We start from the raw sequence: 27,966 nt of genomic DNA, 5'->3' as shown, positions 1-27,966 counted from the left end.
TCTACCTGAGGCAACTCATATCATGTGACAAGTCATGTGATCTGGAATGAGGATTGTGTGATAAACGAGACTACAGGACATTTCTTCCGTATCTTAGCAGAGATATGCGGAGAGGAAGCCATCTTAACTGTTTGTAATTGTGTACAATGTTGGAATGAATCTCCTGCACGATCCGTGATCTTTGTGCATCCACTTATATCCAAAGTAATCAAAGACTGAGTCACAGAGTTGCCTGGCAACAGTAACTGTCGGATACCATCGTCAGTCATCCTTGGGCAGTAGCTGATGTCTAATTTTTCTAGTGATATTAAATGGTTGGGAATTTCTGATAGTGATGTATTAGAAATTTCTGTCCCTGCTACCGAAAGATGTTTTAATTTATGCAGACGACTTATATCTACCATCCCTGGGTATCTGTCTGCTGGGGGACGAATTATGTCCCGAAACTGTTCGTCAGACATCGTAATCCAGCTGATGTCAAGAGAATTCAAAAGAGGACAAACAGCAAATCCTAATGCACTAACAACGGCCCATGAACATGACGACAAAGAAAGAGTTTTCAGCTGAGGAATTCTAGCTAACAACCAAGCTAATTGTTTGTGTGTAAGTTTTGATGATTTAAGAATTAATGTTGACGGCTGTCGTTTCACAATACCAATCAAATGAACTTGATAAATGTATTTTCCACTGAGATTTATAGTTTTCTATAATGTATGATGCATGCACCATCGATTCCAAGTCTTACAGCATCCCAAACTTTTAACCAAGGATGTTGGATTTAGATGAGCAAATATTTTCATCCATATTTCTCTACAGAGTGGATGATTTTTACCATTGTTCATTACAAAATAGTCTGCTGGTGGAGGTGGGGGTGGGGGACGTATCACATATCGCTTTATATCTTTCAGAGGTTTTATTTTTAGTGGTGCAATTATTTCTGGAGTTATGTCCCCTCTTCCAGGTGCAAACAGTTTATTTGGTTTCTGCAAATCATTAGTATTATTTGGTGCACTCTCAATCAGTTTTTTTCTCTTCTTGCCTTGACCTTGACCTCTGAAACCTGACTTTGAAGGTGTGTGATTGGCTCCATGTTTGACGTATGAAGTAGACGGGACATCAATGTCCATAACATTTTCAACTAAATCTAATGCCTCTGTTGACAATTTCTTTCTGACCTTTGACCCAGCAGACCTCCTGAACTTTTTGAATCCATAAAGACGTCTTCCCCTTGGTGATGTAAGTGCCTATAAGTACAAAGATGTGGAGTTAAGGACACTGATGTTCCAAGTTCAAAGTTCACAAACTAGTTCCTGGTCTGAATTTGTGTTGGATCTTCTCTGTTCAAGAAACAGCTAGAAGGAAAATGTTAATTCAAGATGTTTTATTTATCAACTTTTTTTTGGCTTTTTTTACACCATTTTCAGTTCTCAAGGTCAAAGGTTGGGAGGAAGAACAACACAAATTCAGTTTGAACTATATAAAATTTATTTCATTCAAAAACATATCAAACAATCAATTAAAAGAAACATCAAAATGAAATCTTGATCTTCTGATTAATGATTTTAAAAGTATAGTGCAAAGGAAAATTCTATTAAATTTCGATTTTTTGACTCACAAAAATGAAATTTGTGATTGTTCCATAAATTTTGCTGTGATTGAATACCAAAAAGGTACAAAAGAATAGCTTTGTCTTTTTTATCCAGTACTTCCTATACATTATAAAAAAACAAATTTCAGAGAACTTTTTCATTTTGATGATGTAACAATTTAAAAACAAATTTGTTTGTTTCTTCTTTTTTTTGCGATTCAAAGAAATCAAATTAATTTAATAATTGAATACTGTAAATTCAGAAATTTTGTGATGTTTCTATTATCCTGAAACTTAGGATAGGAAGTTAAAGATATCTTGAAAATTAAAAAACTTGCATTTTAAAATTCTGACTGCATTATTTGTATGGAGCCATTCCTGAAATAATTACATATAATCTCACATTGTTATCCATTCTTCAACAGTCTTAATAAAAAATGTACACAGCAATTTCTGAATTTACAGTATTTTAAAATGAGTTGATTTACTTTCAATATTATTTAATATACAAAAAAATGAATAAAATTTTAATAACTTATATACATAACTTAAACCTGATAGTATGGCATTATATTACAAAATTACCAATGAAGTAATATGCTATGTGATTTATGTAAACTGTCCCTCATATATTCCCCTCAATAATATTACATAAACAATCATACTAAATGAAGAGGTAGCGTTGTGTGAATTTAAGACGATTACTGTTGATTCATTTATTTTTGTGGGTACCAATAGTCGTAGTTTGAGAAAAAGAGTATTTAGTGGTTATTTAATTTCAAGGCTTTTCCAAAGTCTGTAATGATTGAGGACTATAGAAATTTGTACTTTGTCCAATATCTGAATTCCTACTTTAGGCTTATTCACGAAAGTTGGTATCCCACGAACAATAATGAATCCACAGTCCATTAAAACAAACATATTATTTATTTATATAAACATAAAAACAGGATACCTAATAAAAAAAGCCATTTTCTAATACCTTTCATTGCCCCAAAAGCCCATTAAAAAAGGAATGATTCACCTTCTTCAGATAATGCAATGATAAAGAACAGAACACTCCTTGTCTGCTATCTAATTCAGTCATAAAATATTCAACATACAGAAATATATGAAGGATCTGACAGAATTGTTTGTTTGTTGAAAATATAAGGATTTTTTTCAAGAAATTCAAAAATTAGTTTTTTGGCAAAAATTAGTATCACTAGGTGTTAGAATAAAGAAAAACAATTTTAAAATTATAATCGAAGATAAATTTGAAAATTAACTAAAGTGTGTCAAAAATTGTTGAATTTTTCACATTGATAAAAAAAAAAATTACTGATATCTCTTACACATTTCATTAATGAATTCAAAATTTTAATGTTAGGAAAAGCAAATGTGTTATTTTGATTTTAGATTTAAATATGAATAAGTTGAGTATTCATTATTGGGGATAACACTTATTTTTCTTAAAATTAATCATTGAAAAAAATAAAACAGGAAAATTTTTACAGGAAAACAAAATCAGTCAATTTATAACAATTTGTGAACTTTTACAATATATAATATTAAAGGCAACCAATGAAGAATTTGTAATGGTTGATTAAACATTCATACTTCCTTTCGAAATGATGAAACTAAAATTAACTTACCTTTAAAAATTATCTAATTACATTATATTAACAATAATCACAATTTCTCTTCTTTTTTTCGATAAGTAATAACAAAATTGGCACATTCAGATATTCATTAACAAAATGTTCTTTAATATATATATATATATATATATATATATACATAAGGATTTGTATACAACCCTAGTAATGTCAATTTGGAATATTGGATCGCAAGAGCATAAATTGGGATAATTTTCATACTAATCTACTTTTATAAAACCTCAGAACTCAAACTTTATTATTCTTTTAGTTTTAGTACAGTTTATTATCCTTTTTTTTATTATAATTATTTACTCTCGTCTCAGTAGGTACATTTTTAAGTTGAAGAAATTTTGATATCTATATTACAGTATCATGATATTATAGAATGTATGAATGGTCATATAATTTTATGTTATGTATATTATGCTCATAATTTGTCCAATATCCACTTTTTTCGAGGAAAAATTAAAAAAAAGCTTACTTTACTGAACAGGTATAATTAGTTTTCTGATCATTTTATAAATGTCATGAATTTTATCTTTTTATTTTGTCATTTATTTATTCAATAAAACTTGTCACTGCAATACCTTTCCTTCTTTCCTATGAAAAATACTTCCCCCCCCCCCCCCAAAATTTTTTTTTTTTTTTTTTTTTTAAATTAAAATGAAATCCAGGAACAAAACAAAACATATAGAAAATAAATTAAACATATTGGGCATTGAGATCATTGGATTAATTCATTATACTTTAAAAAAAAAACCAATTAATAATCTAAATCAGTATCAAAATAAAAAAAATAAGATAAAAATCAGCTGATTACACAAAAATAATGATGATGATCATTTTATAAATTTCATGAATTTTATCTTTTTAATTTGTCATTTATTTATTCAATAAAACTTCTCACTGCAATACCTTTCCTTCTTTCCTATGAAAAATACCTCCCCCCCCCCCCCAATTTTTTTTTAAATTTTTTTAATTGAAATGAAATCCAGGAACAAAACAAAACATAGAAAATAAATTAAACATATATGGAATTGAGATCATTGGATTAATTCATTATACTTTTAAAAAAACAATTAATAATCTAAATCAGTATCCAAAAAAAAATAAGATAAAAATCAGCTGACTACAAAAAAGTAATGATGATGACGTGAACAGAAATTATTTCAACTGCCATAAATCTTTTTAGTATATTGCCCTATATCTAATACAAACATTAGTAATTTAGTATATTGCCCTATATCTAATACAAACATTAGCAATTTAGAACAAAAATGAAATCCATGCCTTATTTTTATCTTGTTTGTAAATTAAAAATATTAAGAAAGTTAAATATACTTTTTGGTTCCCAACTTTTATTTTTCAACATCCTAGATGTACCACAGATTAAACCGTCATTTTCTTTTACCCATACTGCCCTTAATAAAATTATATACACAGAGAAAAAAAAAGAAAAGTACAACAGATTTGAGCAATGATACACGGCAAGTTTTGAATATCCCCTGAAAAAAACTATGAACATGAATAACGAATATCAACAGTAGTCCAAAAATCTACGAGGTGTAACTACCTCACGTCTCGGTCGCTTAGCCATGTGATCTGACGTCATGTTTTCATCGCTCAGAGTCGGGGACCTTTTTATGGTTCGTCCAGATCTTGTTTTGACAGACTCTGGTGTTTTTGCAACTCCATTTGTTTTTGGGTTATCTCCCTTGGGTGTCCCTTGTACCTCCTCTGATGTTGGTAGAGGGTCATTAATAACATCACCATGGTCGTCAGGTTTGATGGTTTTCTTTAATGGAGAAGCTTTGACATTTGTTATAGACTTCTTCTACAATAGATAACATATACAGTTAGAATGCATGCTCAATTCCAGCTTCTGTAAACCAACTTATTTTGCTTCATTTTGCATTTAGCCTTTTGTTTCCCAATACGTGGTGAATTAATTTTGCTATTTTCATATTTACTTGATGTAGCTTTAAATTTTCACGATGATTTATATTGGAGAAAGTTGTAACTAGAGGCTCTCAAAAGCCTGTGTCGCTCACCTTGGTCTATGTGCATATTAAACAATGGACGCAGATAAATTTGTGACAAAATTGTGCTTTGTTGATGGTGATGTGTTTGTAGATCTTACTTTACTGAACTTTATCTTTATCTATAATGAACTTGGCCCAGTAATTACAGTGGAAAACATTTTGTTAAAAATTTACAAAACTTTATGGTGAAAATTGTCAAAAATTGACTATAAAGAGCAAATTCTTATGAATATAGAATACTTTTAGAAAGAAAAACTATATGAAAGCTTAGTATTGACATTTTTATAGCAATTCAAAATAATAACAGTTCCTTCAGCATGGAAATAACTATAATATACCTATACAAACTGATAGACTAATTTTGTCACAATATCATTAAAGTGGAGTTAAAGTCTTATAGGATTGTAAGTATGTTTTATTTTACTTAAATTTTTCAATTATTTTGCTTTATTTTAATCTATTGTTAAAACAATTTAAATAGTTTTCAACAGTTTTTTACCATTTTAAGAGGAGATCTCTGTTTAGACATTGACGGTGATGACTTTTTCTCTTTGATTCCATCAGTTATTTTCCTTTTTGCTGTCAACTTCTTTTTCAGACCATCTTTCTTCCCTTTGATTGGTTCCTGGTTGTCTGTTGTTACTTTTTGCGGTGATACAGCTGCATCATCGTAACATTCCATTTCTAAAGCCACTTCGTCTAAATCTGTTTCACTGGCATAGGATATTGGAGAGTGCTGGAAACAAATTTAAAATCAATTAAAAATACATTCCAGTGGCAGATCCAGAAATTTTTATGAGTGGGGGACCTACTGACTGCCAAAGAGAGGACCAGCTCTGGTCATGATTCAGTGATTCCATTTATAATCAACCAAATTTTCCCCAGAAAAGGAGAGCCCTGAAGAATTACAGACTCAATCAGTAGTTTTACTGTCAAAAATTAAGTTTACCTGGTGACGTGAAGGGGTAACAGGTAAATGGATATTTGTAAAAGTAAAAGTAAAACTACTAATGGATGTCTCTATAGCTTCAAATACCATAGTCATCTATTTTCTAATATAAAATAAACAAATCTACAATTCTAGCTATTATTTTGGCGTATTATTTTCATTAAATGAAAATTCTGAGAAATGTTTTCTTTGACAGCACAGCTAGTTGATGTCATAAGTATGTTGGGCGTATGATAGGTAAACACTGGACATTTCATAGCTTCACGCACACCTCAAAATGTAACAAAATTTACAAGCAAGTTGAATTCTAGCTGCAAAATGTAATTTTTGCTTATCTTGGAGAAATTACATGTCAAAATTCAGGAATTTAAAATGACAATTCCCTTAGATACACATAAGACAGTTCGAAGAAGAATTGTACACTGATCGTCATTCTATCAGCACCATTGAATCAAAATAATTGAACCAGAATAATCAATATGATTTTAAGTCCTATTTTACCATCTGTTCTTTGACTGTAACCCGTTTTCCTTCAGTTTCCTAAGGTATATTTTTGACATCAGGTATCGATACTGCTGGTACTGCTATTGGATCCTCATTTTTTACTTCAGTTTTAACCCTAAGCTGCAACAGACATTACATAATTTAAATTAGGTTATTCTATTGAAATTTTTTAAATTGGTTGATAAAAATTTACCGGTGAACAAGATTGCATGTGTTGTTGTGCTAAGCATATCCCTACTTGTAATTCAAAGTGTCAGACAAATAGATGTCGGACATATCCCAAAAGTTCACACACATGACTTTTGAGCTGATGACCAAATATGACATCTTTCTGAGAAAAGTGTGATGAAAAAGTTTCAGTTGATCCATCAGAGTTGAGGTTGTAAACTTCAAAGTATCTTTTCAGTGATTCTGTAAAGTACTTTCATAGTACAGTTTTATTTCATTGCAGCTTTAAAAAATTACATTGTATTTTATTTTGTAGAAAGTCAACAAGAGTATTTTCCACTTATATTCCTCAAGTTAACAAATTTCTACAACAAATTCAAATACTGTCAGATCTGTCCTTAATGTCCTTAATGTCCTTTTTTGTTTTACTGAGGTGTTGGTTTTTTGTGTGTGATTTGTATTGATCTGATGAGTTTGGCCCTTTTCAAGTGATTCTTATGTTTGTTCTGATATTGTACTGTTACACAACTGTCCCAGGTTAGCGGGAGGCTTTTGTCCCAGCAAACATGTTTAACCTCGCAACATTCTGTATGTGCCTGTCCCAAGTCAGGAGCCTCTAATTCAGTGGTTGTCATTTGTTGCTGTACATCATATTTGTTTTTCTTTTCTTGTTTTGTACATAACCAGTAAATTAGACTATTAATTTTCTTGTTTGGATTGTGTAACAAATGTCATTTCAGGGTATAGCTTACTATACAATATTGGGTTTGCTCATTGTTGAAGGCCCTACAATGACCTATTGTTGTTAACTTCTACTTTTTTGGTCTCTGGTGAAGAGTTTTCTCTTTGGCAATTATATCCCATCTGCTTATTTTTAAATATCCATGATAGACAGGTGTATATAAAGATAATGTGGAACCAGTCATTCTGAAGGTTGTCAGACATTTGGCAAAGTCCAGTAAAAATTGGTTTGGTCCAGTTAAGTGATATGCGTTACTGGACCAAATGACTAGTATTTTGTTTTAACTTTATCCAAATCATATGTGTAAATGTCCTGTAAAAAAGAGTCTGGTACAATTAACAAGAATGGTTTACCGGACCAAATGTCCAGTTGATTTCTCAGAGCCTTTGGAGCCACTTTGGAACCATGCAATTTTTCATTCAAACTTACTCATTTGCTTAACATTAGTAAATGATCATCATATATGTCACAGATAATTTATTTATATTTTTTTCGTATTCATTTTTTTCTCAATCATAATCACTTTGGTTTCATATACATGTTCTGCTATTATTTCATATATTCATATACATTCATTTTAATGAGTTCATATGGGAGCTGACCTGGTGTGACCTCCAATGCCATGAATTTCTATACATGTTACTAATATTTACATGCATGAGTAAAATGAATGCTTTCACCCGCGGAAAATTGTTATTTTAAGGGTACTAACCACTACCGCTCTTGGTTCATTAGTCACTGTACAAGGTGTTAGTTTAAAACTATGGCTATTATATTTTCAGTAATAAAATTCTGTTCACCTATCACTAGTATTATAGAAGTTGTAAAGCCATTTCATAAACAAGAGTGACCATTTCTAACTGCGACAACTATTTATGACATTACAATTGACATTGTTGTATACATTTCCCTTAGAATCTAACACTGATTTTTCTGTACACGATTTCATTTAATGATCCCTTTAAGAATCCTGTAAACATATTTAAACAATTCTATTGTGGTAGAATGTATGTGTGCAAGTACATATTTGTGTGGTTACACATTAAAAGTACACAAATCTCTACCTGTAGTGGTCCCTTTGTCGTATCATGTAAACACTTGGGACATTCCCATTGTTGTCGGATGTCTTCGTTGATAACACCCTCACTGTTTAAGTTCTCGTACTTCTGATGTAAACAAGGAACGTGGATAATCTCCCAACACAAACTGCACTCCATTAACTGGTTCGGTTCTGGTTGGTCGGCTTTATTACAAATCAAACAGGTGGCATTGTGTGGTAATACAGGCTGTAACATGTAAAAATAATAGCTATTACAAATCAAACAGGTGGCATTGTGTGGTAGTACAGGCTGTAACATGAAAAAATAATAGCTATTACAAATCAAACAGGTGGCATTGTGTGGTAGTACAGGCTGTAACATGTAAAAATAATAGTTATTACAAATCAAACAGGTGGCATTGTGTGGTAGTACAGGCTGTAACATGTAAAAATAATAGTTATTACAAATCAAACAGGTGGCATTGTGTGGTAGTACAGGCTGTAACATGTAAAAATAATAGCTATTACAAATCAAACAGGTGCCATTGTGTGGTAGTACAGGCTGTAACATGAAAAAATAATAGCTATTACAAATCAGACAGGTGGCATTGTGTGGTAGTACAGGCTGTAACATGAAAAAATAATAGCTATTACAAATCAAACAGGTGGCATTGTGTGGTAGTACAGGCTGTAACATGAAAAATAATAGCTATTACAAATCAAACAGGTGGCATTGTGTGGTAGTACAGGCTGTAACATGTAAAGATAACAGCTATAATAAATCAAACAGGTGGCATTGTGTGGTAGTACAGGCTGTAACATGTAAAAATAATAGCTATTACAAATCAAACAGGTGGCATTGTGTGGTAGTACAGGCTGTATCATGTAAAAATAATAGCTATTACAAATCAAACAGGTGGCATTGTGTGGTAGTACAGGCTGTAACATGTAAAGATAACAGCTATAATAAATCAAACAGGTGGCATTGTGTGGTAGTACAGGCTGTAACATGAAAAGATAATAGCTATTAAAAATCAAACAGGTGGCATTGTGTGGTAGTACAGGCTGTAACATGTAAAGATAATAGTTATTACAAATCAAACAGGTGGCATTGTGTGGTAGTACAGGCTGTAACATGTAAAGATAATAGCTATTACAAATCAAACAGGTGGCATTGTGTGGTAATACAGGCTGTAACATGAAAAGATAATAGCTATTACAAATCAAACAGGTGGCATTGTGTGGTAATACAGGCTGTAACATGTAAAAATAATAGCTATTACAAATCAAATAGGTGGCATTGTGTGGTAGTACAGGCTGTAACATGTAAAAATAACAGCTATTACAAATCAAACAGGTGGCATTGTGTGGTAGTACAGGCTGTAACATGTAAAGATAACAGCTATTACAAATCAAACAGGTGGCATTGTGTGGTAGTACAGGCTGTAACATGTAAAAATAATAGCTATTACAAATCAAACAGGTGGCATTGTGTGGTAGTACAGGCTGTAACATGTAAAGATAATAGCTATTACAAATCAAACAGGTGGCATTGTGTGGTAATACAGGCTGTAACATGAAAAATAATAGCTATTACAAATCAAACAGGTGGCATTGTGTGGTAGTACAGGCTGTAACATGTAAAAATAACAGCTATTACAAATCAGACAGGTGGCAATGTGTGGTAGTACAGGCTGTAACATGTAAAAATAATAGCTGAAGAGGCCTTTTTTTAGCAGGACCAAAGCAAATAGAGAACTTAATATATAGCGGGAAATTTGGTAATGACTTTACTTTTTGCTAATTTTGTGAATGAAAGGAATCACGAAATAAGAATGCTAAAAAATGAAATATCAGTCAGATTTGGTCCTTGAAATCATAAAATTTGAACTAGATAAAATTAGGCCATTTTTACTTGATTGGATGAATCAATGCTGCCATTTATTGTTTCCAGTTTACAATTTAATCAAAGTGTTATAGCACTTTAAAAAGCATTTGCAGTCTATCTAAAGAAAATGTAAAAATCATTATAGTTTTGTTTAAACTGTTTCCACTAAACTTAAATACATTTGATCAGCTTTCGCTATACTTACAGAAAGACACTGCTTGCTATTACAACACCCCTCCCCTTTAACTAGTTTCCCATAAATACTTACAGAAAGACACTGCTTGCTTTTACAACACTGCTTCATTCTGCCTGATCCACCAAACTTCTTCATATCTTTACAGAAATTACATTCCCCACAATCTGACCGTGTACATGGTTCACATTTCTTACATCTTGTTCTCCGACGACGCACAACCTCCGACTTCTGTAATTTTCCCTTTGCAGCCTTAGGTGCTTTCTGTCCAGTGGAAGTATACTGCTTTTTTGGTTTGATAACCTGTAGCAGACAATACAGATAAATTAATACTGTAATCTTATATTCTATTTTAATTAAACATCATTATAATAATATTAATTGTTGTATATAAAGTTAGAAACCCTTACCCTTTTAAGGACCCCTTTTTTCTTAGGGTTTGGTATTGTAAAAAAAATGTAGTTTTGAGTGTTGTTTATATAAAATCAAACGTTTTTTTTCCTGTCAGGGGTGCTTTTAATTGATTTCATTGGTGAACTGTAATCTGATCTCTATTTTCAAATAAAGTAAGAAATATTGAACCTAGAATAGTCATTTGGGAATAGTTTTGAATTCTGGAAAATTGATAAAAAATGTAATGATATTGCCTTAAGAAATAACTAACTACGGTAAATTCAGAAATAAATGCATGCATTTATTGTTGAGATTTTGTCAATTCTGACTGCAATGCTATTTTAATAAGAATTGTTATTATAAATGTTATAGTCAGGACCACCAAGGACTAGAATCACTCAGATGACTCATTTCTTGTTGTTTGCTTAAAGTTATAAGAAAGGAGTGACCGATGAAAAATAATGTCTATCCAATTCTTGCACCAATGCATGTATATGTCATAAAATTAGTTTTCTGTGCATCGATTTTATCATTTTTTACGCAACCATATTGTATAATCGTCAATTTTTTTTCTCTCTGTCTGCTAAGATTTAACAAATATGGCTGCTCATTAAATGCCATGTTTTAAAGCTGAAGTTTACCAATTGTCACCTTAAAGTCAACAATCACTAAAAAAGCATGGGTATTGAGCACATGTTTAACATGTACAATCAGATAGTTATTTATCTTAATAACAGTTACAGATCCATGAGTATTGAGATCACCTGATTCCAGGAAGCAATTAAAAAAAAGTAAACTTCTTCTAAATGTGGACAAATTAAAGAATTTTCTTCAGAAAAAAGTATATGTACATAAGTTATATAATAACAAGAATGTGTCCAAAGTACACGGATGCCCCAATCGCACTATCCTTTTCCATGTTCCATGGACCGTGAAATTGGGTAATAATCGAATTTGGTATTAAAATTAGAAAGATTATACTATAGGGAACATATGTACTAAGTTTCAAGTTGATTGGACTTCAATTTTATCAAAAACTACCTTGACCAAAAACTTTAACCTGAAACTCCCACTTTCATTTTCTATGTTTAGTGGATTGTGAAATTGGGGTCAAAAGTCTAATTTGGCTTCAAAATTAAAAAGATTATATCATTAGCAACAAGTTTACCAAGTTTCAAGTTGATTGGACTTCAGCTTCACCAAAAACTACCTTGACCTAAAACTTTAACCTGAAACTCCCACTTTCATTTTCTATGTTCAGTGGACCGTGAAATTGGGGTCAAAAGTCTAATTTGGCTTTAAAATTAGAAAGATCATATCATAAGCAACAAGTCTACTAAATTTCAAGTTGATTGGACTTCAGCTTCATCAAAAACTACCTTGACCAAAAACTTTAACCTGAACGGACGGACGCACAGACGGACGCACAGACGAACGGAGCCACAGACCAGAAAACATAATGCCCCTCTACTATCGTAGGTGGGGCATAAAAACTATCCATTTAGTTATAAAAACATACACATATTTTTTTTTTGAATTTAAGGTTTCATATGACTTTGCTAAGGTTCAGTAGCAAATATTTCATACCTATTCAAAATTATCACTTATACAATATAGCAGATTTTCACAAGTGTAAAGTTTTATGACTGAGAACCCTGCTCCTATTTATTTAACCGAATGGTGTTATCATATCTACCAACACATTTCACAACAAGAATGTGTCCACAGTACACGGATGCCCCACTCACACTATCATTTTCTATGTTAAAAGGACTGTGAAATTGGAATAAATTCTCTAATTTGGCATTAAAATTAGAATGATCTTATCAAAGGGAACATGTATACTAAGTTTCAAGTTGATTGGACTTCTACTTTATCAAAAACTACCTTGACCAAAAACTTTAACCTGAAATTTGCACTATCATTTTCTATGTTCAGTGAACCGTAAAATTGGGGTCAAAACTCTAATTTGGCATTTAAATTAGAAAGATCATATCATAGGGCACATGTATACTAAGTTTCAAGTTGATTGGACTTCAACTTCATCAAAAACTACCTTGACCAAAAACTTTAACCTGAAGCCAAAAACTTTAACCTGAAATTTGCACTATCATTTTCTATGTTCAGTGAACCGTAAAATTGGGGTCAAAACTCTAATTTGGCATTTAAATTAGAAAGATCATATCATAGGGCACATGTATACTAAGTTTCAAGTTGATTGGACTTCAACTTCATCAAAAACTACCTTGACCAAAAACTTTAACCTGAAGCCAAAAACTTTAACCTGAAATTTGCACTATCATTTTCTAGCAGTGAACCGTAAAATTGGGGTCAAAACTCTAATTTGGCATTTAAATTAGAAAGATCATATCATAAGGAACATGTGTACTAAGTTTCAAGTTGATTGGACTTCAACTTCATCAAAAACTACCTTGACCAAAAACTTTAACCTGAAATTTGCACTATCATTTTCTATGTTCAGTGAACCGTAAAATTGGGGTCAAAACTCTAATTTGGCATTTAAATTAGAAAGATCATATCATAGGGCACATGTATACTAAGTTTCAAGTTGATTGGACTTCAACTTCATCAAAAACTACCTTGACCAAAAACTTTAACCTGAAGCCAAAAACTTTAACCTGAAATTTGCACTATCATTTTCTAGCAGTGAACCGTAAAATTGGGGTCAAAACTCTAATTTGGCATTTAAATTAGAAAGATCATATCATAAGGAACATGTGTACTAAGTTTCAAGTTGATTGGACTTCAACTTCATCAAAAACTACCTTGACCAAAAACTTTAACCTGAAATTTGCACTATCATTTTCTATGTTCAGTGAACCGTAAAATTGGGGTCAAAACTCTAATTTGGCATTTAAATTAGAAAGATCATATCATAGGGCACATGTATACTAAGTTTCAAGTTGATTGGACTTCAACTTCATCAAAAACTACCTTGACCAAAAACTTTAACCTGAAGCCAAAAACTTTAACCTGAAATTTGCACTATCATTTTCTATGTTCAGTGAACCGTAAAATTGGGGTCAAAACTCTAATTTGGCATTTAAATTAGAAAGATCATATCATAGGGCACATGTATACTAAGTTTCAAGTTGATTGGACTTCAACTTCATCAAAAACTACCTTGACCAAAAACTTTAACCTGAAGCCAAAAACTTTAACCTGAAATTTGCACTATCATTTTCTATCAGTGAACCGTAAAATTGGGGTCAAAACTCTAATTTGGCATTAAAATTAGAAAGATCATATCATAGGGAACATGTGTACCAAGTTTGAAGTCGATTGGACTTCAACTTCATCAAAAACTACCTCGACCAAAAACTTTAACCTGAAGCGGGACAGACGGACGAACGGACGAACGGACGAACGAACGGACGGACGAACGAACGGACGGACGGACGGACGCACAGACCAGAAAACATAATGCCCCTCTACTATCGTAGGTGGGGCATAAAAACATCAGAAGTAAAACTGTCATGAAAGTTTTAGGGGTTTTATATAAATAATTAAGTCAGATTTTAATCTTTCTTTTAGTATGTTTGTCTGATCCCAGCAAATGTTCAAGTAGACTTCCTTTATTACCCACTCTAGATCTAATACATACAATGACTGATTAGCCGTTGGTTTTCCCTTGATAGGTTTTACACAAGTCATTTTTGGGCCCTTTATAGCTTATTGTTCGGTGTGAACCAAGGCTCCGTGTTGAAGGCCATACATTGAGCTATAATGGTTTACTTTTATAAATTATCATTTGGATGGAGAGTTGTCTTATTGGCACTCACACCACATCTTCCGATATCTAATGACATCAATTTCTATCATATATATTCTCCTACCTTTTTTGATGGTGGCCAATAAGTAATGGCCTCCCCTGTGATTGCAAGCTGTGCATTGTCCTGAAGATGGTCTATAACCAATTGCTGTAACAACAAAAACAAATTGCTAAATACATGAAATAAGTTGGATAGTTTCAAAGCTTCAAACACTTAAACAAGAAAATGTGAAAAACTTGTTGCGCAAATAAACATTTTAAATGTCTATTCTTTATGAAATATAAAAAGTATAAGACTTGTTTAAATTAAGGGGTAACAGACATTTGTTTTTACAAAAACACTTTCTTCTCTGAAAAATTTGCAAAATTATCTACCAGTAAATTAAAGTAATGAAAGTATATAATTACATGTATGAGACAGCAACCTGACGAGTAATAAAATCAGAAGAAGTTTGTGTGTATATCCTATTTAATTCAATATTACTTATATCATACATGTATATTGCTCTTTTTGAAATAAACACAACAAGAATGTGTCCTCAGTACACGAATGCCCCACTCGCACTATCATTTTCTATGTTCAGTGGACCGTGAAATTGGGGTAAAATCTCTAATTTGGCATTAAAATTAGAAAGATCATATCATAGGGAACATGTGTACCAAGTTTGAAGTCGATTGGACTTCAACTTCATCAAAAACTACCTCGACCAAAAACTTTAACCTGAAGCGGGACAGACGGACGAACGAACGAACGGAAGGACGAACGGACGCACAGACCAGAAAACATAATGCCCCTCTACTATCGTAGGTGGGGCATAAAAACTTGGATCTTTCCTTATCAAACTAAATCAAGTAAATAAAAAAATCGCGAAATTAAATAGCTGCGAAGTAGACTTGAAAGGGTAAAACGTGAAATAAAGTATTTGGGAAAATAAGTTAGTTTGACTGGATGTTATAGAAGTGAACTATATACAAAATTTGACTGTATTTCACAGAAATCACCTTTATAGGTTGCATTTCTGTAAATATTGACAATGCAATTTCCCATAGGAACTCCTTTTACGGCTAAAACTACCACTTTTACTATGAAGTTTTGAAAAAAAATCTTATCCTAGAATTGAAAGTTCATAAGTACCACAAGGTCAAAATATAGGGCTGTGTGGCATATTTTCAATGTTTATATGCCCTGAACTTTACAGAGTTTAAACTAACACTAATTTTCTTAACTACCCCTACCTCGAATGAAAGGTAACCACAGATTTCAATGTTAACAATATGCACATGTTTATTTACTGGTAACATTCCCAAGTTAGGTCTCTGTGAGATAGAACATACAGAGCATAACTGGAAACCAGTATGTAAACAAAACTAATTTTCTATGAATATTCAAGATCTCCCCAAAAGAGGCGTGTTTTGAAAAACAGCTGTATTTACAAAGTGCAACCTATAGTAGGTTTGACTGTATGTCTCAGAAGTGACCTTAATAGCAGATTTCACTATATGTTACAGAACTGTATGCAAAAAAAACTAACCTTTATAGAAAGTTCGACTGTATGTTATAGAAGTGACCTTTATAGGAGGTTTGATTGTATGTAATAGAAGTGACCTTTATAAAAAGTTTGACTGTATGATATTGAAGTGTCCTTCATAGCAAGTTTCACTATTTACTATAAAAGTGACCTTTATTGCAAGTTTCAATGTATGTTATAGAAGTGACCTTTACAGCAAGTTTCACTGTGTGTTATAGAAGTGACCTTTACAGCAAGTTTCACTGTGTGTTATAGAAGTGACCTTTACAGCAAGTTTCACTGTGTGTTATAGAAGTGACCTTTACAGCAAGTTTCACTGTATGTTATAGAAGTGACCTTTAAAGCAGGTTTCACTGTAATGTATGTTATAGAAGAGACCTTTATAGCAGGTTTCACTGAATGTCATAGATGTATGTAATAGAAGAGACTTTTATATCAGGTTTCACTGTATGTAATAGATGTATGTTGTAGAAGAGACCTTTATAGCAGGTTTCACTGTATGTAATAGATGTATGTTATAGAAGACACCTTTATAGCAGGTTTCACTGTATGTGATAGATGTATGTTATAGAAGATACAAATTTGTGAATTTTTTGAAATACTAAGGCTTTTCTACCTCAGGCATAGAATACCTTAGCTGTATTTTGCAAAACTTTTAGGAATTTTGGGCCTCAATGCTCTACAACTTCGTACTTTATTTGGTATTTTTTACTTTTTGGGATTCGAGCGTCACTGATGAGTCTTAATTTTACAATCTATTTTTAGCATTACTGAAATTTGGCAGTGATCTGAAAGCTCGCACAAAAATTTATGCACTTTAAAAAATAAGATATTTTGGTCCTCAATGCTCTTCAACTTCGTAATTTATTTGGCATTTTGAACTTTTGGGGATTCGAGTGTCACTGATGAGTCTTTTGTTGACGACGAAACGCGTGTCTGGCGTATATACTAAATTTAGTCCTGGCATCTATGATGAGTTTATTTATAACCACTGGGTCGATGCCACTGCTGGTGGAGATTTATTTCCCCGAGGGTATCACAAGCTTAGTAGTCAGCACTGTATCTTGATATTCTGTTTTCTTAGTAACTTACCTTTGCCTCTCTGAGTACACCCTCAGGATCAATCAGGTCTTTAGGGATACCTTTCTTAGATGGAGGCAGGTCTTCCAACCATTCAATCATTTTTTTCAATCCTTTTATCTCCCACTTCGTTAAATGAACATTCTTATGTTCTCTTTTCGTTCGTCTGATTTCGATTGATCCTGCCAAACTATTTGAATCCTCATTCATTTTCAATTTGCTTGCTTTGGAAGTTATTTCTTTTGATACATTTGAAAAATCAATATCACCATGGTGACCAGCAATATCATCTGGTCTCTCGTATATTTCAGTGTCTGCAGAACTACAACTATCAGATGTAGATTTCCGAGGTGATTGTTTCAACTTTATTGCCGATTTTTCATCATCAGCGGAAGGAGATTTTTTCACACTTTGGTGGTCTATTCTAGTGAGTTCTATTTTGATACTTTTTGAAATATTTGAAGTTCCAATTTCAGGTGAATTTTTTGATTCCATTTGTCCATTTTCTTGTGAACATCTTGACGAGGGTCTAGAATCATCTTGACAATCTGGTTTCTCATCCTCCTGATTCTCAGATGGAAGTTCAATGCACTGCTTCCCTGTCAGACAGCACAAGTATTGAGCCAAAACATACCATGCTATTTCGGCATAAAATGGATATCGAAATTTATGAGGCACCTGTAAATAGAAATAAATCTGTCATAATCAGAATCACAGGTATGGTTGCCAAACTTGTTTAAGTACATGGTATAAAAGTATCAATTTGATTTGTTACAACAAATTCAGGTGTTCTTATTTTTGGCGTTTGAATCATGTCAGGATATACAAATGACTGCGATTTAAAATGATGAAGGTATTATTTTCCTTATATTTAAATAATAAGAAATCAATCCACACATTTAGGTGGGTCTCGGAATTGCCGATTTTTTGTAAGCGTGACTCGTGAAAGTCAAATTATTGTGTCGTGAAAACGGGAAATGAGGTCTAGTGGGACCTGGGAAATGACAAAAATATGAGAATTGCTTACGTACATAGTGTAAGCGGGATACGGGAATCTGACAAAACAGTGAGCGGGATCTGGGATAGGAACTCCCCAATGAGACCCCCATTTAGTGTGTAACCATTATTCACAATAATTGTTTTCATCTATCATCCTGACCTGAACATGACAAAATCAGAGGATGCAAGGTGCCTAAATTGATCACTTTTATTTATTTTGCCAAAATAGCCTTAAAATAAGCTTTTTATAAGTACATAAATCAAAACATAAAACATATGTAGCAAGTTTGGTTTCACTTTGTTTAGTGATTCTAGAAAAGATCTTTGAGAAAATAAGTTTGGTTTCACTTTGTTTAGTGATTCTAGAAAAGATCTTTGAAAATAAGTTTGGTTTCACTTTGTTTAGTGATTCTAGAAAAGATCTTTGAAAATAAGTTTGGTTTCACTTTGTTTAGTGATTCTAGAAATGATGCTAAAGTCAAAGTAACAACATTTGGTAAGTACCTTCGAGGAAACGATTTGTTTTCAATTTACTTTATCTACTATTGAAAAAAACCCTGCCATTTCCTAGAGAGTTTAAATGTCAAATGTGACCTCAGATGGTGCATACCTGCCAACTGTCACTATTGGTGGGAGGATTTCCCCCCATGGAGGCTCCAAAATGGAAATTTTAAAAGAGCAATTGTGTCCACAATTTAAACAAAACAATTAATTTTACAATGGCTATAGACTTCAAAAAGTATGACTATGAGAGCCATCTTGCACGCAAAACCCCCATGGGCATTTTGAAAAGTTTGCAGGTATGGTGGCCATTTGTAATTTCAAATAAAGTAATAAGGAATTAAAAAGGGAGTTAACTTTTAAGCAATTGTTGCAGGATAATCTGAAATGTTTACTGTTATGCTAATTAAAAGTATATATATATATCAAACATAAGATCACGTACAATAGTTGATCAATGCTGACTATTGAACTCATAAAAAATCTTGCCGATTCAAACTTTTGATATCAATTTCATTAAACATGTGATACTGTGGATTCAGTTATTTTCGTGCGACCAATTTCGTGGAAAACTTGCAAGTTAGTGGATATTTAATTAAGTGGTTTTGCACAAGTTTGCATACACGCCTATAGGGAATGTGTCATTCGATGAACATTTAATTTCGTGATTCACTTATACCAACAAAATCCACTAGAAATTACTTACATGTGTTCTGTCCTCAATATCAGACACAGTTAACTGGGTCTCCATGTTGTAATTGTGAAGAAAATTACCTCCAAACACTAGAGAGTCTTCAGGTGTATAAACTCCATGAATCCAACCTAAAAACACATAATAAGTATTATAGGTTATATTGATCTCAAGTTTTATATTTATTTCATTCATACCATTATCAATACGTCAGTAAAATATCTTTATTTCTATAAATATGAATTTTTGACAAATGAGGGAGGAAAACATTAATGTATGTTTCAATCTTTAAAAAATACAAGATGAAGCATGTGTCTAAAAGTTTTTAATATTCACTAAGGTTCCAACATCTTGAAGGGCCCCAACATCTAAATGGTCTAGGTAGTGCATCTCATGGCACAGTGGTTTGTCATCAAAAGACAGACACCAATCAGACTTTTCTATGATTGTCAGTATTTAATATTAAGCAAACAATCAATCAATCCTTGCCCAAGTACATGCCTTTCTTTGATAACGGGCCGTCTTTTTCAATCAACATAAACTGAACTCTTTTCAGCTGTTTTTATTCAAAACAGAAATCCATTGTGAATTTTCTAAGAGAAATATCTTTAAACAAATGATTATCAAACTCCTTCTTTCTTTTACAAAATCTATATTCTTTTTCTAAAGCTCTATTGTGTTACTTGCAATAAATTGTGTACCACTTAAACCATTAACTGAAATACACATATAGTTTCAGTTTCCGTGGTAACTACTTACCTGATGGTATGATGAAAGTGTACCCAGCATGCAATGTAATTCTTTCACATCCCTCAACCTTGTCTGCCAAGAAAATGTCACCTTGTTTCCCTGACAACACCCAGGTTAAGTAGATTTCCATGTTTTTTGGTGTTGGTGGAATTAACCAAAATACCTGAAAACAGAAACAATTTAAATCCACTTTGTATGTACATGTGCTGTTTATTTCTTTTTAATGTGGATATAACTGCATTTTATTTCTTTTATTTCATTTCTGTACATGTGTGTTGCATATCAAAAGTTCAAAATTGTGATGAAAATCTTCACATAAAAATCAAAGTGCCTTTGATTGCTATCATTTGACATTTTGAACTACATTGTATTTTATATTAAACTAAGCAATGGAACAAATTTAAACAAAAGTTTTTAACTAGAGTTATTCCTCTTTGTCAATAACAGTTAGATTCATCATTGCAACTTTGATATGAAATCTTTAATACAAGAAATAGATTTTTTTGTTAAATACGGTTATTTAAAAAAAAAATTACATCATTTCATATCTTTACTTCACTGCAACTCTGTTAGTAATTAGGGTAAAGATAAGGTATAGAGTATAGGTTAATATAGCTGTGTCAATAGGGTAAAGATAAGGTATAGAGTATAGGTTAATATAGCTGTGTCAATAGGGTTAATATAGCTGTGTCAATAGGGTAAAGATAAGGTATAGAGTATAGGTTAATATAGCTGTGTCAATAGGGTAAAGATAAGGTATAGAGTATAGATTAATATAGCTGTGTCAATAGGGTTAATATAGCTGTGTCAATAGGGTAAAGATAAGGTATGGAATATAGGTTAATATAGTTGTGTCAATAGGGTAAAGATAAGGTCTGGAATATAGGTTAATATAGCTGTGGCAATAGGGTAAAGATAAGGTATAGAGTATAGGTTAATATAGCTGTGTCAATAGGGTAAAGCTAAGGTATAGAGTATAGGTTAATATAGCTGTGTCAATAGGGTAAAGATAAGGTATAGAGTATAGGTTAATATAGCTGTGTCAATAGGGTAAAGATAAGGTCTGGAATATAGGTTAATATAGCTGTGTCAATAGGGTAAAGATAAGGTCTGGAATATAGGTTAATATAGCTGTGTCAATAGGGTAAAGATAAGGTCTGGAATATAGGTTAATATAGCTGTGTCAATAGGTTAATATAGCTGTGTCAATAGGGTTAATATAGCTGTGTCAATAGGGTTAATATAGCTGTGTCAATAGGGTAAAGATAAGGTCTGGAATATAGGTTAATATAGCTGTGTCAATAGGTTAATATAGCTGTGTCAATAGGGTTAATATAGCTGTGTCAATAGGGTTAATATAGCTGTGTCAATGGGTTAATATAGCTGTGTCAATAGGGTTAATATAGCTGTGTCAATAGGGTTAATATAGCTGTGTCAATAGGGTTAATATAGCTGTGTCAATAGGGTTAATATAGCTGTGTCAATAGGGTTAATATAGCTGTGTCAAGAGGGTTAATATAGCTGTGTCAATAGGGTTAATATAGCTGTGTCAATAGGGTTAATATAGCTGTGTTCAGTAGTTGTTGTGTGTTAATGTGGTTCATAAGTGTTTCTCATTTTTTGTGTAGATTAAACCGTTGGTTTTCCTGTTTGAATGGTTTTACACATCGTTTTGGGGCCCTTTATAACTTGCTGTTTAGTGTGAACCAAGGTTCCATGTTGAAGACCGTACATTGACCTATATTGATTTACTTTTACAAATTGTGACTCGGATTGAGAGTTGTCTCATTGGCACTCATACCACATCTTCTTAGATTTATATATCTAGCACTTACTTTTTTCCCGTGTAGTATATGATACCATACAGATGTACCACCAAAATCTACATGGAAATCTGTATAACATCCCTTCACACTCATTAAACAATACCTAAAAAATATTAATATATATAATATAAAATGTTGTCACAGACGTATGTCCCACCTTGTTATTTTAATATTGCAAATGTTGAAATTATAATAGCAATCAATACTCTAACATGTAAGTTTTGCGAATAATCAAAGTTGATAAACCATGACTGAAGGTACATGGCTACACAATCTCCATCGAAATAAAGATATGCCAATGCCAATACAACTGCATACCAAAAACCATTGACTTATCGTAAACTGTTTCATTTAACCAACCCTAAACACAAACTTATTTACTATGTAAAAGTGTCAGTCAATTAACAATGATGAGGGTTGGAGCTATATGATCCCCAGGCCATAAAAAAGAATAGGTTTGTTTGCCCAAACCCTACCTACCCAGAAAAAAGCTTTCTACTCAAATTCTTTTATTGTCCTGATTTAAAGAAGTTTTTTTTTAATCAGATAGGCATGAAGACTAATAAACATCCGATACTTCAATTTCTTTAAAAAAAAAAAAAAAAAAAAAATGCCTACCTACCTACCCACTGTCTCAACCTTGAGTAGGGTTTGGGCAAACCAAAATATTTTTGATTGTGGCCACATGGAAATGATACTTGCAAATGCCAAAAAAATTTGCATACCAAATATCATTCACTTAACATTAGCATTTCATTTTAAACTAATCTAATCAAAAACTAATACATAAAAAAACTAAGCAAAAGTTTCAAAGTCAATAGACCATGACTTAGAGGGCAGGGCCAAATATTAGACATGGAACTAAGACGTGCTAATGCTTATGCAACTGTATACTAATCAACATTGGCCTACCACTAATGGACCCCCCTTGAACTGACATAATCACAAACTTATACATGTACTTTGACCTATAATGGTTTACTTTTATAAACTGTGACTTGGATGGAGAGGTGTCTCATTGGCACTCATTCCACATCTTCTTATATCTATGATAAAATATACTAAACTTTGAGGAAAATTCAAAACATAAGGTCTCTAATGATTATATTTTTTGTAATGCTGGAAATCCCACTTCTCTTTTTGTCGCTATAAATAACATTGTATTGCATTTAGGGTAAAATGCAACACCACAGAGCAGCTGGTCTAGTTGTTCATCAGAACACTAGATGAATTAATGTCATACACTTAATTCTTGGTAGTAGAAAAGCTGCCTCAAATTTAGTCCAAATAATTATGACGTCTGGCAAGGCTATTTTAATTTTTTCTGAAATGTGGGATAAAAAAAAGTCAAAATCAAAAAATACCCACAGCAGACGGCATGATTATCTGGACTACCTCCATTTTAAACCTACTTTTGAACTTTTGGGTATTTCATCTTGTCAATTATGTTAGTGGATTCTGTCTGACAATCTTTGTAGTGTCTAGGCCATACTGTATCCACCCAATCCCCTGTCTGACCTACAAAGAAATAATAAACAATTTTAGTTGATCCATACATCAAGCAGTATGGTGTCATCTCACAGGCACTTGTCTCAGAATTTATTCCCCCTATAATAATATACCTATATAAGTTATATAAGAATTTTTTTTCTGAGACAAGTAAGTGCCTGTGTGTCATCTTCACTTGTCTGACCTACCGGTACAAAGAAATTATAAACAACTTTAGTTGATCCATACATCAAGCAGAATGGTGTCATCAAACCAGATCAGGGGTGGATCCAGTGGGGGTGGTTCCAGTGTTTTAACCCCCCTTTTTTGACGAGTAATGCATCTGAACGGGGGCATATAGTTGGAAACCCCCCTTTTAAAAATGGCTGGATGAGCTCCTGAAGGAACTAAATCCTTTACAATGACCACATTTTTTAATATAAAATCAATCCAACACCACTTATAGTTTACCTTTTTATTATATAGTCATGAAACTTTAACCTTAATCACTGATATTTCAGGCAGTCACTGAATCTTGAAAATGAGGTCAAGGACAATGGACAAATGAAAGACAGAAACTTTGTAAAATACAGAATACACATACAAGGTATGACGCATCCAGGTCTTCTACATTTTGAAATATTTAGCTTTATAAATTTACATATAGTTTATGCTTGCGGTCATAAAACTTTTGAGTCAGTTTTTTGTACTCGTACTCGAAAATCAACCAATCAAATTGCTGGATTTCATGTTTTGAGCATGATTTTTTTGCTCCGAGCACTGAGCAAAGTTTTGTGCCTTCTAGGCCAGATATTAATCCCTTTGTTTCGCATACAACGACTTTTGTGGCAGGCAGTGCAACAATGTTAACTATTGTGTTTTCTATTATTTTGTTTCTATTATTTTCAGGTACATGTAACCATGGTTACTGGTGGGTTTTGTTTAAAGATTAGTAAAGTCATTAGATTAGACATTAGACTTTGTGTGGAAGCCAAATATAGTAATTTAACAAAAAAATTATTAAGTTTTATTAGTGAGGCTCATTGAATTATTTATTGACAGGATGATTCCTAAACTGAAACAATTGTTATTGTATAGAAAACATTTTTTCTACATATAGACAAGGTTTAAATTATAGCAAAATCACACTATAATACAAAATAGCAAATATTTTGTCAACCTACAGATAAGATGAGAAACAAAATATATCCAGATTCTTCAAAAAGAATATTTCTGTATTAAATACTATTTACAAGGGCGGATCCATCCATTTTAAAAAGGGGGTGGGGGTGGTCCCAACCCACAATAAAGGGGGGTTTCAACCACATGTTCCCATTCAAATGCAATGATCATTAAAAAAAAGGGGGGAGTTCCAACCCCCAGACCCCCCCCTCCCCTTGGATCAGCCAATGATTTAGAAACATTATTAACATCTGTTAGTATAATAGTCCCAGTTAACATACACCATTTTTCTCTATTAGAAAATTTAAATCCTGTAAATGTCTTAATGACAAAAAAATATTTTGAACTTTTATAATTTGGGTCAGTTATTTTCTATGTCATTTAAATATTTAATAATAAGCTGAATCAGGTATAGACATGTCCTAAATAACTTCCTGGTTGGTTGACATTGAAGAAATGGTGATAGAGAACTAAACTTTTGTCATAACAAAATCAACAGGTATTTGGTTAAATTATTAGTTATTTTATTTAATGACTAGGTATAAAATGCAGAGTAATGTGTTTGTAACCTATGTCCATACATTGTAAAAATATGTCTTATTGTTCAGAGGAGTAAGTTGGGTAAGGTCCTAAAATGGCCCCCTTTTTTAGCGTAAATTTCAAGTTAGAATTTATTGAGCAATATCACAATAAGCTAATACAGTGATTACATAGGAAATAAACCATTTTGTTGAAAATTCATATTCCTGCGTTTTATGATGACGTCACAAGTTGTACTAATATTATATTTCCACGAAAAAATCATTGGAAATAGGCAAATTTTCATAGATTATTGGACAGGAAACATAGAGATCATACATTTGTTCATTGTTATGTCCATAAATCAGTGTGTTAGTTTTCTCCTTTGATTTTTTTTACATTGGTCATTTCTGGCCAAATATCATTATCCATTGACCATTAACTATTTGGACCTCTACAAGAATGCAAAATAACATTTATCTTTGAAATTTTCAGGTCATGGCATCCAGTAAACCTATTCCATGTGGACCTTGTATAGCAGGAAAAGTAAACACTAAAGCTGATATCTGGTGTTACAACTGTGATGAAGGATTATGCTCAACATGTTCTGGTCATCACAAAAGATCTAAGTTGTCACGTGATCATAAGATTATTGATATCAAAAATTATAAACCATCTGTCCAAGCTATTAGAACAGAATGTGACAAACATGGTCAACAGCTTAACTTGTATTGCCAGAGTCATTTAATGCCTTGCTGTGATGAATGTATATCCATTAGTCATTCAAAGTGTACCGGAATAAAAAGTTTAGCCAGTATTGTGGAGAAAACCAAGATTGAAAAATCTAAAGAATCCGTAGAGAAAGATATCAACTCCATCTTACAACTCTTAGGTAAAATTGTAAATAACAAATCACAAAACATTGAAAAAGGAGAACAAGAATATAAAAGCATTAAAGAATTCATTGTGAAAATACGCAATGAAATAGATAAACATTTAACCCACCTAGAGAAGAAGATATGCAATGAGGCAGATACCATCTTGAATGAAGAAAAATCAAAAGCCACAGATTTAATTGCTGCAATTGCAGAAAAACAGAAAAACTTAAAGAAAATGCAAGACCAACTCCATACAGTCATACCACATGCCTCCAAACTCCAATCATTTCTAGGCATACATCAGATTGAACAACAAGTACATCAATGTCAACGATACATAGATGATCTCGAAAAAGACGACAGGGCAAAAGAATTTACCATCAAAATGGAGGAAAATAATGAAGTAGAAAAGATAATAAAAAAGTTAGGATCCTTAGGAGAATTAACTGTTGTTAAAACAGATATGGATTTGAAGAGAGAGACAAGTGTGAGAAGGGAAGCACAAGTAGAATCAATCAATCAAACAAACATAAACAACATGGCCATCAATATTGAGAAAAAGATACAGATCAACATTAGTAAGAACATAAGTGACATGATTTGTCTGATGGATGGAAGACTTATAATAGTGGAATGGTATGAGAAAGTTAACCTACTTACTCCTGATGGGAAACTACTGAAAAAGTTACCTATACCTGGTGGAGCCTGCAGTGTTACACAGATCAATCAGAACACTATAGCCGTAACTTATCCTGATGAGAGAGCCATTAAGATCTTCAATATGGAGAATGAAACGGTAACCAAAGTTATCACATTAGACAAATATTGCAATGGATTATCATCATCAGATGATTCTCTTGTTGTAGGTTTGATTGATGATGAAATCCGTATTATAGACTTGGAAGGAATTACACTGACGTCAATACAAGTTAAGAGTAAATCAAACCTGTATCACCTTGTTTACTGTAATGACAGAGTAATCTATAGTGACTATTATGGTAAAGCAGTATACTGTGTTGATCAATCAGGTAAACAGATCTGGCACTATACACAGGATTTATCAGGACCAAGTGGACTTTGTACAGATACTAATGGTAACATTATTGTAGCAGACTTGGGATCTCATAGAATAATAGTTATATCAAAAGATGGAAAGGAGAGTAAAGTACTACTTAGTGATGGACTGGAGTATCCTAGATGTATTTGTTTGAAACAAAATGAGTCTTCAGGTTTTATATGTGACGAAGCTGGCAAAGACTTGACAAAATTCAATTTATCTTCTGGATGAAATATACATTAAGAAATCAAATGATTTTACCTGACTTTGATACATGTACAACAATAAGTAAATTGTATATATTTTTATTAAATATTACACAGAATCAGTAAAATTAGTTGAGTCTGTCATCAGTTATTTTTTATCATATCCTGTGTTAAGATCTTACCATTATTTTGAAAATCTAAAATACTGAGGTCCAATTTGTTAGCCACCATGATGTTAAATTAGAGAATCAAAGGATTCAATGTTAAATATGAATAATATAGGACAATGGCGTTGACAATAACACCACTCAGGTCCTATTA

The 27,966-nt window shown here is 32.5% G+C and overlaps 1 protein-coding gene and 1 pseudogene across 3 annotated transcripts; one reads left to right on the top strand and one right to left on the bottom strand.

Annotated features, from left to right (window-relative positions):
* The window catches only part of LOC143074171 (lysine-specific demethylase 2B-like), a 100,877-nt pseudogene continuing 72,911 nt past the window's right edge, over nucleotides 1-27,966 (bottom strand).
* LOC143076538 (uncharacterized) lies at nucleotides 488-27,773 on the top strand. 3 transcript variants are annotated; one of them, XM_076252364.1, is made up of 2 exons: nucleotides 488-603; nucleotides 26,000-27,773. In XM_076252364.1, exon 2 carries the CDS (start codon nucleotides 26,003-26,005, stop codon nucleotides 27,668-27,670), a length of 1,668 nt encoding a protein of 555 aa, XP_076108479.1. In that variant the 5' UTR covers nucleotides 488-603; nucleotides 26,000-26,002; the 3' UTR covers nucleotides 27,671-27,773. The 3 variants fall into 3 exon arrangements, with proteins under 3 accessions (XP_076108479.1, XP_076108480.1, XP_076108478.1); XM_076252365.1 differs by lacking the exon at nucleotides 488-603 and adding an exon at nucleotides 24,388-24,410; XM_076252363.1 differs by lacking the exon at nucleotides 488-603 and adding an exon at nucleotides 25,386-25,484.

Source organism: Mytilus galloprovincialis, chromosome 5, assembly GCF_965363235.1.
Source record: "Mytilus galloprovincialis chromosome 5, xbMytGall1.hap1.1, whole genome shotgun sequence".
Lineage (NCBI taxonomy): Eukaryota > Metazoa > Mollusca > Bivalvia > Mytilida > Mytilidae > Mytilus > Mytilus galloprovincialis.
Note: the sequence above shows the minus strand (reverse complement) of the source record. Positions and strands in the feature narration are given on the sequence as shown.

Coding starts and splice junctions, on each gene's coding strand:
- LOC143076538 (XM_076252364.1), top strand. CDS start 26,003: ATGGCATCCAGTAAACCTATTCCATGTGGACCTTGTATAGCAGGAAAA.